Source organism: Sorex araneus, chromosome 1 (assembly GCF_027595985.1).
Source record: "Sorex araneus isolate mSorAra2 chromosome 1, mSorAra2.pri, whole genome shotgun sequence".
Classification (NCBI taxonomy): domain Eukaryota; kingdom Metazoa; phylum Chordata; class Mammalia; order Eulipotyphla; family Soricidae; genus Sorex; species Sorex araneus.
This window is the reverse complement of record NC_073302.1, coordinates 254,665,413-254,683,342: the sequence shown is the minus strand read 5'-3', so window position 1 is coordinate 254,683,342 and position 17,930 is coordinate 254,665,413. Positions and strand designations below refer to the sequence as shown.

The window sequence follows — 17,930 nt, the reverse complement described above, 5'->3', positions numbered from 1 at the left end:
CCGCGAGGTATGGGCCAAGTCCCTACCCCACAAAAATACAAAATTATTCATACTATTTAGAAATTCTTTACTCTGTGGATAACTTATTAGAAATATATATCAAACCAGAAATTCTGAAGAAGCAAAAATCATTGCACTTGAGTGTAAGCAAACATTAATTCTCTACCTGTGAGTATTTTGATATAACTGGCTAATATTCCAATTTTCTCAAGTGACTATTAAACAAAGGAAGATGTAACCATGTGTCTATCTTCAGTGTATTTTCTTCTACATTGCCTCTTTTGTGAAAATGTCATTTTAGTTTCTACTTGGTTTAAATTTTCCTCCCAACATAATCTTACCCCACATACAGTGTAATTTCTGTGTTAGAGTAAAACAGGTGAGGGGCTTGCCTTGCAGGCAGCAAACCTGGGGTTTATTCCCAACACTGCATCGGAATCCTGTATGCAGAGGCAGGAGTAAGTCCTGTGCACAGCCAACTGTGGCCCAAAATTATAGGAAAGAATAAAAGCACAATTTTAAGAAAAACTAAAGATCTTTCTACTTGTGTAACTTTGGTTCTTTAAAAAGATAACTTTATTTTTATCTTTATTAAATTAACTAGAAACCAATATTCTGTACCAAATAGGTGTCCTTCTTAAAAATGTTTATCATCAAAATGCAGTGATCGAAACTGATTTAGAAAAGTCAAAACAGAAATGTGCAGTCGAATAAGTATATTCTAGTAAAAATACTTCTTAAAAACACTAAAAACTATAATAAAAGTGCCCAATTGCTAATATCTACATGAACAGAATTAATGCTGTTAAGGATGATGTTTGAATACAGATACCTTATTATGAACCTCTTCACAATGTCATTTTTATGAGAATAACCTGCTAATATTTACTCAGCATTTAATGTTGAGCATATTCTTTATATGTATGATCAATTTAATCTTTCATACTTATAAACAAGACTGGAGCAATAGCACAGCGGGTAGGACTTTTGCCTGGCACACAGCCAACCCGAATTCCTCCACCCCTCTCGTAGAGCCTGGCAAGCTACCAAGAGTATCCCGCCCACATGGCAGAGCCTGGCAAGCTACTGTGGCGTATTCAATAAGCCAAAAACAGTAACAAGTCTCACAATGGAGACATTACTGGTGCCCGCTCAAACAAATCTATGAACAACGGTATGACAGTGCTACATATAAACAACAAATAATTTTATACCTTATTTTGTTAAGACAAAAGCTGTAAGCAACTTTTTTTTTCTTTTTTAAAATTTTTTTATTAGAGAATCACTGTGATGTACAGTTACAAACTTATGAACTTTTGTGTTTGCATTTCAGTCATGCAGTGATCGTTTACCCATCCCTCCACCAGTGCCCATTCACCTCCACTAATGGTCCCAGTATCCCTCTCACCACCTCCACCGCATCCCCCACAACCCCACCCTGCCTCTGCAGCAGGGCACTTCCTTTTGTTCTAGATCTTTTTGGGGTATTATAGTTTGCAAGAGAGGTATTGACTGGCCTTCGTGTTCAAGTAAGCAACTTTTTCTGCAGGAAAATTTAATTTGGGAGAGGACCGTGCTCAGGAGATTATGAGAAGTCAGGGACTGGAACCAGGACTGCTGCATGCACAGCATATCACCCAGTCTGAGCCATAACCTTGGCCTGAAAAGCTGTGTTTGAAAAAACAAATCCTGCATATCATCTCAATGTATAGAACCTATTAATCATTTAGTAGCAGATTATAGATTCAGAGGGATCCTATGCAGTGCTGGAGATCAAAACAGGGTAAATCCCATGCAAGGCATAAACCCGGTACAAATTTTTTAGCCTTGATCTATTTATAAAATATTAATTTTTAAAAGTCATGCCACTTTTCACACTTTTCTAGTGGTGTGCACATGTATGTATGAACATAAACGAATGGGAAGATATTTGCAAACCATTATTCAAAATTCTTGCACTCAATTTCATACTCACTAAATATTTCATATTTTCTTTTGATATTTTCTTCCCCATGCCACGTTTTAGTAGGGAATATGACAGCACCTCAAAATTTAAATATAAATATTTTTTGGTAAAAATAGTCAATTTAACCAAGTAATAGAAATACTTATTAAAAATAACCTTAAATCAGGTCAGATATGGGTATTTAAATTTTGTAATTAAAGAAAGGGTTCTGCACGTTAACAGCAAAAGATTAGCAATACCTATCTTTTATCACTAAATTGTAAAACTAACTATAACTTTTCAAAATTCAACCTTTTCTATCTTTAATCTACAAATATGCATTGAGTCCCTGTCTTTAACTGTGTCTCTTTGTCTCTGTCTTATTTTGGGGTCACACCCAGCAACGTTAAGGGGTTACTAGAAGTTGCATATTCAGGGGTTGTGTGCAATGCCAAGGATTGGACCTGGCATCTGACATGCCAGCCTCCTCTCTCTGGCCGGGTAAATAAGTACTGTTGCATGCACCTAGGCCTGTTTTAGGTTTCTGAGAGGACCGCTTGTTTTACAGTTCCTAGGTTGCCGTTCTTGGCAGTGTTCCGGAGACCATGCAATACTAGGAATTGAAGGATTCCTAAATGCATGTTCCATATCTGTGTCCTTTGATCTGTTTCTTAATCTAGATATTTTAAGCAGTTTTATATAGTAAAAATTCTTCTTAAAATTAAGCAAAATGCAGTAGTTTAATTAGAAACAAGCAGAAAACTGAAACAACATATTGGAAATAAGCATTGAAATTATTTTAAAATAGATGTGAAAATTTGGATTTCTACATATCATTGCTTTGATGTCTACATACTCTTCCTCCTCCCCCGCCCACCCTAGAATAACAGAAGTCTCTTCTTAAGGGAAACTTTTGATTTGCAAACAATCAAGCAGGAAGGGATTAGCTGTTCCTAAATAGGACAGCCAATTCTTTCCTGGAGGCTACAGCAATGTGCCAGTTCAATGACATAATAATAGAAATTGAAAAATGCCTTAGACTTGCAGCACTTGAATCTAAACTTCACAGATAGCCATATTCTCAGGGAATAGCTTCGTCTTTGAAGTACAACAACAACAACAAAAACAAAACAAAAAAATTCCAAAATCTCACATTGCAATAGTCCTTGAAAATCTATTATTACATAATATTCTGTTAAAATGATTCCATAGAGATGCATATGCATTTTTGTAAACTATAAAATGCTAAGAAAATAATAGTCCCCCCAAAATGAAAAAGAGACTTGTTTTCTTCACTGGCAATCTGCTATTTCCTTGCCTCTTTACAAAATAGGGATTCAGCATGTCATATATAATTTAAGAAAGAGGTTTTCCTCTCTCAAAAGGACATAAGTTTATTCAGTCGGGTATTTTATAAAAGCTATGCACTTAATATAAAAAAGATGGATCATATAACTCTTTCCTTAGTCTAATTCTATCGATATTATGGTCCTCATACTCCGAATAGAACATCGCAAATAGGAGATGGTGCATCTCATAGCATTAGCATTGTGCACAGATTAATCAAGCTGGAAGCGTAACAATAATTTCTTCATCTCTTATTGTTGAACAAGTAAAATTATATAAGGAAAGTCATGGCACATAAATACATAACACTGTGTTGCTATTATTAATTTTAAAATGTGCATTTAGTGTGCTGGAAGGTGCTTATCTTGCACTTAGCCAGCTGGGTTCAATCCCCAGAACCCAAGATGGTCCCCTAAAACCCACCAGGATTTAGTCCTGAATGCAGCACCAGAAGTAAGCCTTGATCACAGTCAGGTGTAGCAAATCAAAACTAAACTAAACTAAACTAAATTTGTATTTAAAATATCTTCACAAAAACCTTGAAATTGAGATGATGATGAAAAAAATATTTACATGAGTAGATGCTTGGCCTTATATGCGTTATAACAAGATTGCAATTGAAGTACTGGAATGTGAGCACTATCTGTCATCAAGCAAAATCTTAGTTTCACACTATCCAAATAATTTACATCATTTAACTGTATTATATCTCACCATATATAGATAGATGGTGACATTATGATAGCATTCGAAAAATACTAAAAAAGGTTAAGTAAAAGCTTTTCTGTCAATTAGCCCTTAGATAATTTTTCAGTCTCTCATAGCTTTAATATACTAGATTGCATTAACATCACTTGCTTGTAAGTAAGAAAGATCTGAATCCTATTAACAGCGAAATGCTGCCAAAATAATCAGTTTCATACTTAACAAGTTCCCAAGTATTTGGAAAAGCTGTGAAATGGGATTATAAGGTTAAACTCTGGACATCTGGCTCATAGCTATATAAATATTTTAGAAATTTGATCTCATAGGCTGAAGAAACACCTGTCTAATCATAACAGTTTTCCAAGTTACATGAACTTCACTGAGCAGAGCAGAACACAAATGCTGACAAGAAATCATGATCAATTTACATAATGTATTTCTTATATTAGGCACATAATTTTTTCACATATAATTCTCTAAATGAAGATGTAAATATTTTAGGAAGATTCTGTGCATCTCCTTGCATTAAGAACAAGGAATAAGGAGGTGCCAAAATTTTGTGAAATTAGGACAACCATCTCAAATACCAAAATTACCTTTTTTCTAATGAGATGGCATATAATTTTTGTATAATTGGATGTTATAAGTATAAATGCAGTACAATATGGACTTAGAAAATAATTAATGAGAGGCATGAACTCATGCATAAAATAACAGTAAAAGTTCAGCAGTCCCTACAGTTAATCAAAACCTTAATGAAGTTAAACATTAGTTGCTTTAACCAGATCAAGGATTAAGTAACTAGGCTACACTTTGTCAAATATACATCAGTCCATTAACTTACTTTTTAAAATTTTGTTCAAAATCTTAATTGGGTCAAAATGTATTAAAAGTGACTCATCAAATTAACTTCAATTGCCCAACCTGAAAACAAAGATTTTAAACTGTCATCTAAAATGGAAGTTAAAGGTAAATAAATCAAATTTCCAATTATAGTCCCTGGGAGCAGATGGGTGCAATGAAACCAATGATTGAATTTTAAATGCTTTCATGCACCTTTTATCTGTCTCCCAACATGTTGATTTTACCATAATGCTCTAACAAGATAATAGGTTTATTACAATTAAGCAACTGAAATGATATATCCATTTACCGCTTATTCATATCATATTACTTGGGAATATTGAATCAAAGTGCCCTTCCTTCTCCCACCACTCCTGACTTTTCATCACTATTCCGCATATTTCCACCAAATAAAACCCAATGGATAATATCATTAAGTAACAGATATAAACTTGGAGACTTGACTTAAACACTTAAATAATGACAAGAGTAATATTAAGTTCAAGTTTGCTGAGACTCAATGGAAAATTTCATACATTATTTTAAGGAATTTGTTGCGTAAGTGTGCATTTTCATCATCTGAAGGTGGGTGGGTGGGGTTCCAAGCCGTGGTCAGGAGGTCTTGAGTCAGAACCAGCAATTCTTGGTCAAGTAGGCATGCAGTTCAGTGCAAGGGCAGTGCAGGACCCAGACAATATGATGCTGCTTGGATCTCGTGGTACCCAGGGATCTCTGGTGCACCTCAATTTTGCTAGGGGCTTCCAGGGTCACACTCAGTAGTACTTAGAGACCTCCCAGGCTGAAATCAGCTCAGGGGACCATGTGGTGCCAGAAATCTAAGGCATATCAATTGCATGCTAGACTACTAGGCATGTGTCCTAACCATTACTCTACTTTCAGGACATTTTAACTTCCTTTTTTAAGAAAAAAGAAATTTCCTTTATATTGTCAACTGCTTAGTCAGTCTACTTCTGACCTACAGAGAAATGAACATGTAATGTTTATTAGAAGTACTAAGGAAATTAAAGCATTCTATTTTCAAAGTGCAAAGGGTGAATTCTATCTCCACCGTATTTCAATAAAGCTCATTTTTTTTGTCTAAAGAACAAAAAAAAAGACTCGTGGAGAGGATAATTTTATTGGTTCTATATAAAAGAAAATAAATTTTTTACCTCAATTCTAGATGTTTTAAAAAATCAAGGGCTTTCTTATTTGAATTAATGAATAAAAGTTTCTATTATGATAAATTATTTATCATACAAGAACTTTAAAGCAATGTTAAACATAATAATATTCAATCTATCTCAAATACATGTCAACTTTATATAACTACAATAAAATTAACTCTGTGAGTCTCGGTTCCAAATGTACACATCATTAAACATTAGCCTGGTGATAATGCCACTGGATATCATCAACATGCATATATGTATGTATATACATATATATGTTTATCTGATATGAAACTAAATAATACCTAATAACTTTAATATAGGAGGCTCTTAAGATACTTCTGTAAAAAACTGTTTCTGAACAAATATCACAGAAATAAGACTAGGTGGCAAGGTTACAAAGAAAAAAATTTTAAAAAGTAGGCATAAGACATAAATAATATATTTATTATGCTTCACCCAAATTGTGCGTTTTAGCAATAATTTTCAAACATTTAAGCAACTTTAAAATTTTTTAAAATCATATATTTTTAGATGACTTGACTCAGGTTTATATGAAGACTAATAAATGAATAAAATTTGCAAAGCTTTTCTCATTTTTATGAACATTATTTTGGAGCCACAATTCTAGTAGATTTCTAAGTTCTATTCCTAAAAAGGAAAGAATATATGATAGATCTAAGAAAAGTATATTCTAAAATGAGTGAAATTTATATCGATTTTAGAATATTGAGGGTTGAGTATCTTATTGTCATGTCTAAAAGAATCTCTACGCCCAGAAGATTGAGTGGCCTCTTGCAGTGATATAAAACAAGAACCAACCTGCCTTTCCATCTGGAGAAAGCAACACTGATGCTGATGGCTTTCTTCCCCCAAATGCCAAATATTCCCAGGTGGATTTACAGACGGACTTGAACTATAGTGTTTATATAATTGCAGATATAAATATCCCCAATGGAGAACTTTCTATTTGAAAGATAATCTGATATAATATTTAAAGTGTTAATCATTCAGAAAGTCTGTTTATGAATATTGACAATGAGTCTTAGACTTAAATTTCCGTTCATGTTTTTTTTCTATTTTTCCCCTTTAATTTTGTTTATCTGTTCCCTGGCAAATGTGAACAATTAATTTTTTAAATGGTTTAAAGGCTCATTCTGCTTGAAACCTTTACGTTTTCAAATCTTTTTGTTTGATATAGATTTTGCAATTATAATTTAAAATTCAGATAAATAGCAATTAAATTCTAGAATAACTTAAAAGTAGTAAATTATTTCAATTAATGATGTTTTAAATTATTTCATTATCTTCTAATTGAATTAGTGGTTATGGATTGAACAGCTCTGCAGGTTGCATAAGTATTTTAAATAGAAAAGCTGAAATAAGCATCATACTGTTTATATGAATGCTTGGCTTACATTTCCTCATTATGTGCACGGAAATTTTATAACACCTATATAAAGTAGATTCAGTAACTCAGAAAATAATTGCAAGTTGTAGTGTTTTCTACATGCGTTTAACAACTATGCACAATAATTTTCTTTTCTCATTATAAGATGACAAATAGTGGGTGTAAAAATGATTAGGTCATAAAATTATGTCAATAAGATAAATAGATGCAAGCTCAATATTACTATAATGTTGTATCTATATTAAAGAAATATAGAAAAATAAAGGAATATAGAAAAACAAGTGCATTTTAAGGTGAATGCTCATAAATATATGAATCTTAAATAAATAGCAAGATAAATGGCATTAGTTTAATTATAATTCACTGCAGCTCATTTATCTTTAAGTTTTGTATATAGAATTGACATCATACTTATAGTTTTAATACTTTGGAGGTCACACATGGCTGTATCATGACTTACTACTGGCTCTGTACTCAGGAATCAATCTGTACTAGGGTCTGGACTGGGGTTGATTGCATGCAAAGCAAGCACATTAACCCTGTTAATATGTCTCTGCCCCGCAATATTTTATATGGCATAGCTAGGAAAGACAAAAAATAAAATGCATGCTTATACCAATAGCTTTCTTTTGATATACCATATAAATATGTACCTACATGCATGTGCTATATATGTGTATAAATATTAATATGACATGACATATACTCAAAATTATGAATGTTGAGAACCATTTTTATTTACCTTACAATATTATCAGTAGAATTATATAAGAATTTTCATGGCATTTATTGAAAAAATAATGACAAAAATATACCAAAATATGCCACCTTCAAATAAATTATTTAGCAACACGTCAAATAAATTATTAGCATGGTTATATAAATAATATCTGAGACTTGGTTTCAATCATTTCTAGCTTTGAGACTAAGCACATAAATAATCAGTGAACATAGAAAATTGGGAAAGAATATATATTTTCTTGATTGGGAGCCACAACCAGTTTTGGTCAGGGCTTACTCCTTCTGTGCTCAGGGATCATTCCTGAAGGGACTCAGGGGATCGTATGCTGTGCTAGGACCAAATCTGAGTCAGCTTCATGCAAGACAAGCGCTTTATCTCCTGTACTACCTTGCCAGCTTCCCAAATCATATATTTTAAAGTTCCTGCCCTATTTTAGAAACCATGCTGTTTTCTCTCAACTACAGTGACAAGATGGATGCCGCTCATCTTTTCAAATATTCTGCTAGACTATTTTTGATAAATTAACTACTGACAATTACAACACATATTTAAAGGCTAAAACTTCAGACTTAATATTATTCATTATTTTGTGTGAAGATCAATGAGATATTTGTTAAAAATATACTTTACACACCACAATCAGAGAGAATGATGCATGGAAATCTGTAGGATGTTAAATTGCCTGTTACTCATTTAGTCCCAATGTTTTTATTATGGTTCTGTAAAATTTTTAATGCACTAAGTGGTTTTAAGATCAAGCACACAATAAAAATAACTCACTTGATTTATGCTGATAGATATTATGCTTTATTTCAAAAGACTGCATCATTCTTTTCATCTGCTAGTCTAAGTCCTGTTTTTTCAGAGCTGTCAAGTGGTTTTACTACCATTTATTTCAAACTTAGCCAGACAGGGGATAAATGTGATGGAAATATTAACTCCTTTGTTAAAACATTGCATGTTACCTTTTTGCCTAAAGCAAAATTTAATGGCAGGATTGTGAATCTTTATTTCTAGAAATTTACTATGAAAATAGTGACAGCACCTTTCACAGAGCAGCAGGGCCACTATTTAGCAGGCAACACCAAATCTGAAAATGCAGGTGGCTGTCAAGATAGTAAATCGGGTAAAGTGTTTGCCTTGCAAGCTGCAGACCTTGGTTTGATCCTAGGCACCACATATGGCTCCCCGAGTCCTGCCAGGAGTGATCGCTGAGGGCAGAGACAGGAGTAAGCTCTGGGCACTGCTGGTTGTGGTCCAAAAACTAGAATAACACAATAATAAAAATAAATGCACGAGGAACAAAAAGATCCTGGCAGAAATTAATCTGCCATTTTCACACATCTGCCCAAGGGAGGTATTGTAATTGCAAAAATTTACTCTAAGACTGCTGAGACTCATAGTAATTATGTTTCTTTCTGTTTTTTTTTTTAATAGAAATAGCCACAGGTGGTAACAAATTGGGTTCTGAGATGGGGAACTGGGCATGTATTCTAACTCAAATTACTATGTAATTGTCTTGATTATAAAAAGTCCTGTTAACGTCTATTGCTCAAAATCAGGGAGAAAAAAATCTTAAAAGTATGTTTTGTCTTTTAGTTTTTCTCCACTTTGGCATACTGCATTATTTGTTAGGATTGGCAGATCCAACATAGGATCACACTATAGAATAGGCTTTTGCCAATAACCATTAGAAATTCCTGCCAGTATTATTTTTTAAATAGTACCTCCCTCCTATTTATTACCTTATTATATCATCTAGTGATAAACAGTAGCTTCTTCAAAAGGTCAGGATCATGAAATTTAGATAATAATTGCTATCTGCGTACCTGCCAATATTTAAAATGCAAGTTTAAGATTTTTTATTTAGTCTATTAAAATGTTTATTTTTTAATTATATATTACTCTCAATAATTTTATGCCAGTACTGACATATCTTTATTGTTTTACAAATATATCCAATGCAGAACATGCCAATAAAAATTCATCATATTTGCAGATTTTTAATAATCAGAAATTTTGTTTAGACAGTCAACATAGACACTACCTAACAACACAAAGAAAACATACAATTATATACTTGAGGTCATAAAACACTTAAACTAATAAAGAACACAAAATCAAAACATAACTGGGGTTTTGCCTTAAAACTAAGTGAAGGCAAGTTTGTATGTAATCCTACATTTTGTCTTAATGCCAAAGATAATAAAAGAAAGATGGATAATTTTTTAAATTTTGCATTGAGTAAATTATCTTATTCAGAATCTTAATGTAATAAGTTGATTTGGAATAAACAATTTCAAAACAGAGGCAAAAGCAAAATGAAAAGCAAGAATCTTGATTAGCAAGATGATAGTGCTTAGAAGTCATCAATATAAGGAGGATATATTACACTGAGTGATCATGGCAAGAGTATAGGTGTTTGCTTTGCATGCAGTCAACCATGGCTTGTTCCCCAGAAACCCATATGGTCCCCCAAGCCTGGTAGGAGTGATCTCTGAGCTCAGAATCAGGAGCAAGCCCTGGGCACCACCAGGTATAGCCATAAAAATAAATGAATAAAAAATAAATAAAAGAGAATTTTAAATCATTATTAGCTTTGACTTGGACAATATCTTCTTTTGAAGTTACTTAAGCCATTTTCAAAATTAGTGAACATTGATACTTTTTCTTAAACTCGACTAAGATTTTAGGTGTGATTTTCTCAAACACTCTAATTTTTCACTGACATCTCATCTATCAAAATGGACTCCTGATAAGAAGTGGTCTTGATAGGTCAGAGAGATAGTACAGGGGTTAAAGGGCTTGCCTTGCACATGGCCAGCCCAGGCCACATTCCCAAAACTACATATGATTTCCCAAGAACCACCAAAAGTGATTCTTGAGCAAAGAGCTAGGAATAAGCCCTAAGCCTCACTGAGTGTGTCAAAAACCAAAAGCAAACAAAACAGTGCCAATTGACACTTTGACCAACATTAGATAATCCTTCCACAGTAACCATAGGTGAATTGATTTTATATATATTAGTTATGCATATATAATTGATCTGGTTTGTGAAATGATAGAAACAATAGCTAACACACATTTATAAAGTAACTTTGAAATGCTTTGATAAAATCTGCATAAATATAAAATAAGACATTATTAATAAAGATATTTATATTGGTATCTGTGACTATAAAGGTAATGTTATGACTTAATGTAAATACTAGTTTGTGTTTCAAAACTGATCTAATATTGAAGCTCCAAATAAATGTATATTCTATCAAAGAGTTTAAAAGTCCAAATTGGACTTTAGAAATATGAAGTTTTGACCCTGAAACCATTTATGTCTATAAATAAAATACCTGTTGCATTTTTGTTTTTTAAATGTAAGCTACTGGAATTTAGAGTGCATGTTTATATTTCAACTTAAATTTTATGGAATTGAACAATGTAAATATTCTAGATATAAGTATAATCCAATTATTTTGTGGCAATGAATTTTAAAGTTTTGTGTAGAAACACTGTGCAGAATTATAGTAATTGGTGACATATTTAAATAGCATTTAAAATAACTAGTGCCTAAAAGATATTAGATAAAATATACCTAAAAACCATAGATGTAGAAAAAAATTAGTAATCTAGTCGATTTTTTAAGTTAAATCTGATAGTTAAACATATATATGCTATCAGAAAGCATTAGAATGCTTCTGAATAGTCATCTTATACTGATATTATGTATTAACATATATACAAAAATATTAAAATAATTACTAAACATGCATCCTGTGTTTTTAAACAGTATTTAGCAATATTATAAATAAATATAAAAATTCATAGCTTTTAAAACTTGAAACAGTGTTTTATTGCTCTTGCTTTCAAATTTCACAAAGGCTGCTTTTAGCTGATAAAGAGAATAAACAAGAAACTGTCCATTAAATGCTCCTTTTAATGTATTCCACTAATTAAAAATCAATCAAACACATAACAAGTTTACAAAATAATAAATATATATTATTCATAGAATGTGGATCCCAGACCACACAGAGGCTTATAAGATTGTCAGTATCTTCATTTTAACCCTGCCCATTATTTTTTAATCCAACATAGACATGGTTCATGACTAAGTCATTTAATGCAACAAAATAGCACAGGTCTTTATTTCAAAATGACTTAAATAAAATGCATTTGTAATACCATTAAATTATTTTAATATATTCCACTCCTCTAATCAAGCCAAAGTCTCTTCATGTAGATTAGTTACATCTAAAGTCTCATTTATCCAACCTGTATTTATCTTTTGATCACAAAGCTTGTTAACTTAAATAGTCTTTTATTGTTATGATTCGTTTTCCCATAATTATGCTGTTTAACTGCCTTATTTTTTGGAATAAATATATGCAAACGCGCCAATCATATTCAGCACAGTTATGCTAGATGCTCAATGAACTGTAAGAGCCATTTTACTACAATAAACTGCCTGGAATAGATCCAGGGCAAGGCCTACAAATACCAGTAATCAGAATGTCAGTAAGACTAAAAGAGACAAACAGAAGTGTGTCACATATATATCAATAGGTTCTCTCAGACACGATCTGAAACCAATTTTGCAGTCTATCACTGGGAGAACTTGATTCATACAATTGAAGGATGCCACCCACATAGCCACAAATTTGCATCTGTTTTTTGTTTTGAGTCTTACTTATTTCTTCGCATTGCCTTAAAAATATTTAACTTACACTTCTGCAATAGCAAGGAAGCACTAGCAAGCTTCTGCTTAGTCACAGCAGGGAATGTTGATGTCATTAAGGACTTCTTCATTACAGATAATTTATTTCAGGAGACCGAAGGATAGCAATATATCATTGTCAAAACTGGTGGTGAAGGCTATGACTAACTGTAAAATACTGAATACCATTGAAGGAAATTCTTGTCAATGTCTCCTTTACTAAAATTGGTTAACGATAGATCACTGTAGGTCTTATGAACTTTAAAGTGTTTTGTAGGTGGGTGGCAAGTCACACTATGTTCAAATTGACAGGCAAAATGAACTTTATTCTGTTTTCTATCAAATACATTACCATTGGTCATTGGTTGAAGGAATTCCACACCATTAAAAAAAACCTTCCCTAATAACTTGACTAAAATATGACTTTAAGATAATGCCCTATGGGATTTATTAAACAGAAGTGTCACTGAGGGGAATACATTCTGGAGCAATGACTAATATCATAATTAGCAGGAGCATTTGTAAGAATTTACCCACTATTGAGTGTATTGCAATAGTTCTTAGCATTAGGGAGTTAAGTTTTACTTCCTAACTGGCAAGAGCCCAGTTCTAGTGGCTTCATCTTCCTTTAGTCATTTCATCAGCAGACCCACATTAGAGTGTCACAGTGCCTCCCGGCATCCCACCAGCCTCCCAGAAGAATCACACTTTCTCTAAGAGGTTTTTTTTTTTCCTCTACAACCTTTTGCCCAACGAAAGCTAACTGTTACTCATCTCTTTCTCATCTCTATAGTGACTGACTCAACTTGATGTTATTTCAAAATATTTGAAGTTTTAGAGCAGAGCAAATTATCTAGTTTACAATGTTTCTAAAGAAATGGTAAAAACCAAGGTGACTTCAATTCAAAACATACTAAAATATGATAATACTTGTGCTTGAACATTTATATATGTTTACAATCTAAAGTCATACATATGTTTACACATACTGTGATTTTTAGTAAGTTTTATTCTTTACATTTTCATAAATATGAGCAGAGCCAATCATCACTGAAATAAATGCATATAAATCTTTATTAAGAAACATAAATTCTATCTTATTATACATATTTTTATAGAGATATTTCTATTTCACTATATTACATAAGCAGGACTTCAGAGTGAAAAGTTAAAAATTTGGCAATCATAATAAAACATGTTCAAGTATAAATTTTGTATTTTTAAAGAGCTTTTTAACTTTATCTGGCGTTCTTAAGGTTTATGCTTTTAAAACACATATATCTTATTCTTTAAAAGCCATGATGATTGTGATAATTTTAAGAATGTTTAATTTGTTTTAACCTCAGATATAAACTTATTCTATGCAGTGTAAAAAAAAGTGAAACAAACATATCATAATATTAACTTCATACAGAAAGTTTCTGGAAAGTATGTTCTTAATTTATTCAATTTAAAATTTTTTGGTATAACTTGAACAATATACCCTCTATAAAATGATATAGAACATGTAAAAAAAATTTGGAAAATGTGTTCAAACAGTTGAGATAGGAATTTTAGGGTTCACTTTCCTGTTATCTAATATTACTATAACTACATGTAGCCTTAAAAAACATGAAGATGACCAAGACTATCTTCCAATATCCTCCTTGTAGCATTATATATATTTACCTCAATTATAGAACTTAAATAAGTTATAGAACTTACTCATAAAACTATGGCACTTAAAGAATTAAAGAAAAATTTTAGAAGTTTCCTGCTTTTGAAATTTTAAAGCCTGAAATATCATCCTGGTGTAAGTATGACAAAGTATCTTGCCATAGCTTGAATTTTGAAGATTTAAAAAGTAATTGATAAAGTATTATTTTGTGAGTAGCTATATCTACTAATATTAAAAATAAACTTCTCTTTTATGTAATTCATATAGCTAAAATTTATACATCTTGAGTTTTCATTATTAAAAATTTGACTAGAATAAAGTAACGATGCATTAAGGTGAATAATAGTAATTCAGAATGTTCTAAAGAAATTCAAAACACTTTGATGACTAATTATTTTTAAATTAGGTCTCTTTATACTTCATTTGTACTGCTTTTTATATAAGGTAAAACACAAAAAGTATTTTAAAGGTAGTGTGCTTATGTTAAAGTAGGAAACGGGTAATCCTACAGTTTTAAAATATTTTTAAAACAAGTGTACAGACTTTCCTCAGGGCATGTTGTAAGAAATGGGATATTATTCCCATCTACTCAGGTGACCTGCATGATCATAGAGGGATACGAAGTTTATGGAAACTGATACATATAATTAAGCAACCAATGTTATCTTAGAATAAAATTGCAAGAGAATATCTTCAGAACCATACATAAAGAAATTTTCACAGGCTTTGTATTTGGTCTGATAACAGTAACATTCTTAAGTATGAAGGTTTTCAGATAATTATCTTGGGAACTTCTCTAGTCTCTATAGTCAAGACTTGCTTGCATAATATATAAATGTAAAAAGGCACACACTGAATAATGTAGTAAAGATATACTTTACTTTCACCTTTTCAATGCAAATACTGATGATTTATTTTTCTGTCAAGACACTTTAGTCTCAATGCCTAATTCTCATTTTTATGTGTTTGGATTACAATATTTACCATGCACTCAATTCCTTTTTATTGAAAAGGCCTTACACATATATCACAAGGATGTTCTCTTCCAAGCACGGAGTTCTAAAATCAACTCTAAAGTAAATCTTTTTGAAATTGAACTGTAAAAACACTGTGTGTAAATGGATTCATTTAAAAATTCTATTTTAGTAGTCCTTATTCTGTTGGCTCAGTATATTTTCCTCTATGCGAACATATTAAAATGACTTGTAGTACTACAAAATAATCTGAAAACACAGATGTTCACACAAAACTGTACATTTTCCCACCAGTGAGAAGTCCCCAGTCTCCTGCCTTCTTCTCAGTGAGGCCTTCGTTGAAAACACCTGTTGAGAAGTTACCCTGAAACTTAACAAATAATTCTTGATAAGCCAATATTAGTTATTACTCCTGAAAATTAGCAATGGTCTTAACTTGATTTTAGATTCTCATAACAAGGAAACTACTTGTCTGAAAGTAAATTTTATAAATTTCTATGGCAATCTTTTTGCCTAATCTATTACAATATCTGTGCTGTTCTATATTTCACAACACTTTTATACTTTAAAAATGAATGAAGTGATTCAACACTGCTGTACTGTAAGTTACATTATCGGAGATAAATTGATCTTAAGTCCAATTTAATTGCTCCTTTGACTAACTTCAATTTGTGAAACCTAAAGAAAACTTCTAAATAAAATCTCTCCTCACAATCCAGTTTGTTTACCTGCTTACATGATGGATCTTAATTCCATATTCACTAAAAATAATCTGATGCCCAAGGAACCAAAAATTTTAACCTTAAAATTTTAGACATTATAGCTCACAAAATTTTTGATACTAGAAAAATGATTCTTCTGACATTTCTAAATTTCCCATTCCTATTTTTTACTAGCATAACTCAAAGCAGTTGTTTTTATTCTATTAAGGAAAAATATTGTGCACTTCTTACACAGTATAAGGAAGCTGAAAAATAAGATAATCCAGACCTAATTGCTGCTAATCCAAATGCATTACGTAGATTAAAATTCTACCTCTATAATACACATAGGATTAATAGTGTTAAATTCACATGTTAACAAATGCACATGAAGCAAGATTATGTAATATCTACACACTTTAAGCATGTCACTTTAACACAGAGTGTTTTCAGTAGTCTGGTTTAAAAAGAAAAGAGGAAGATCACTGCAGTTAATTTGCTTTATTCTTCATTATGGGTATTGAGAAAAAAAATTCTATTAGGAATCCACAGATTCCTTCCTTACAGGTTTGTAAAAACTCAATAGGAGAACAAAGAACTCATTTTACCAATTTCTATTGAAATTATTCCCAGAGCAGGAGCAATGTGGAGTGACTTTGGGAAAAAAAAAAATCAAGAACTCAAAAACAAAATGTATGTCTTATGGAACAAATTCAGAACGTATTAGAAAAGCAATTAAGAGTTTTTCTTCTGTTTAAATTTGTTTTCATTTAAATTATGACTCTTTTCTTGACTGTGTGTGTATGTATGTGTGTCCTGTAAGTGTATCTGTCCCTGTATACTTTAGTTGAAGTTTTACTCCTCATTAAAAAACAAAATAAAATCATTATCATCATTATCCATCCTTCAAGCAATAACCAGCTTTCAGAAAAACGTAGTTTTAAATATAGTATATACATTCCATTACCTCAAAATCTGTGTATTTCCATACAAAACTGTTTTTCATTTATCTGACCACAAAATTAGAATTGCTAAGGGTTCTATAGCAACAAGTCCCTCTCTATTGGAATCTAGATAAGAAGTTAAACAACAGCAATTGAAGTGGAAGATTATTGATAGCTTGGTAATTCCAGTGTAACAAATTTTAAAAGTATGTGACTTGTGTATTTATAAAATGATTACAAAACTTCCATAAAAATATATTACCATATCTGAGTAAATTGATTATTACAAATAGCAGGTTTACACAGTCACAGAAAAACTTTTCTAGAAACCACAGTTTTTTAAAGTAGCTTTTTTCAGTTTTACATAGACCTCAAGAAAATGATGGTAACTAATGTACAATAAACACTGAAAAGTGGAATTTAATACTGCAATTGCTACTTTATATTAAGTGGCACCAAGTATACTAAGAGAACAATGTTTTTTAAGAATTGTATTATAAAATGTTTTGATAACTTTTGATATTTCTTATTCTTCTGAAAGAAAAAATATAAAATTTAAAACTGTTCTTATGATAAAAGGAATGCTAAGCTAAGATTTATTAAGTATAGTGATAAATTCATTAGTACATTTCCCTAATCTTCCACCCCAAATGTCACTTTTAGTTAAACTCAATTTTGAATTTCTGGTATTGCCTATACAAAATAATTTTTAACAGCATATGTTATATTATAGTCATCATAAGCATCATTTAAGGTTTTCTGTGAAGCAACTCTATAG

General features: G+C 31.6%; 1 protein-coding gene across 7 annotated transcripts in view; it reads right to left on the bottom strand.

Moving 5' to 3' along the window:
- The window catches only part of PCDH17 (protocadherin 17), a 95,155-nt gene that overhangs the window by 70,969 nt on the left and 6,256 nt on the right, over positions 1–17,930 (bottom strand). The window contains exon 2 of one of the 7 annotated variants that reach the window (XM_055123750.1): positions 15,658–15,877. The exons of the other annotated variants lie outside the window; for them this stretch is intronic. Coding sequence (XP_054979725.1) covers positions 15,773–15,877 — 105 coding nt within the window. The 3' untranslated portion in view covers positions 15,658–15,772. Of the gene's footprint in view, positions 1–15,657; positions 15,878–17,930 lie in introns of those variants that run through there. 7 annotated transcript variants of the gene reach the window in all.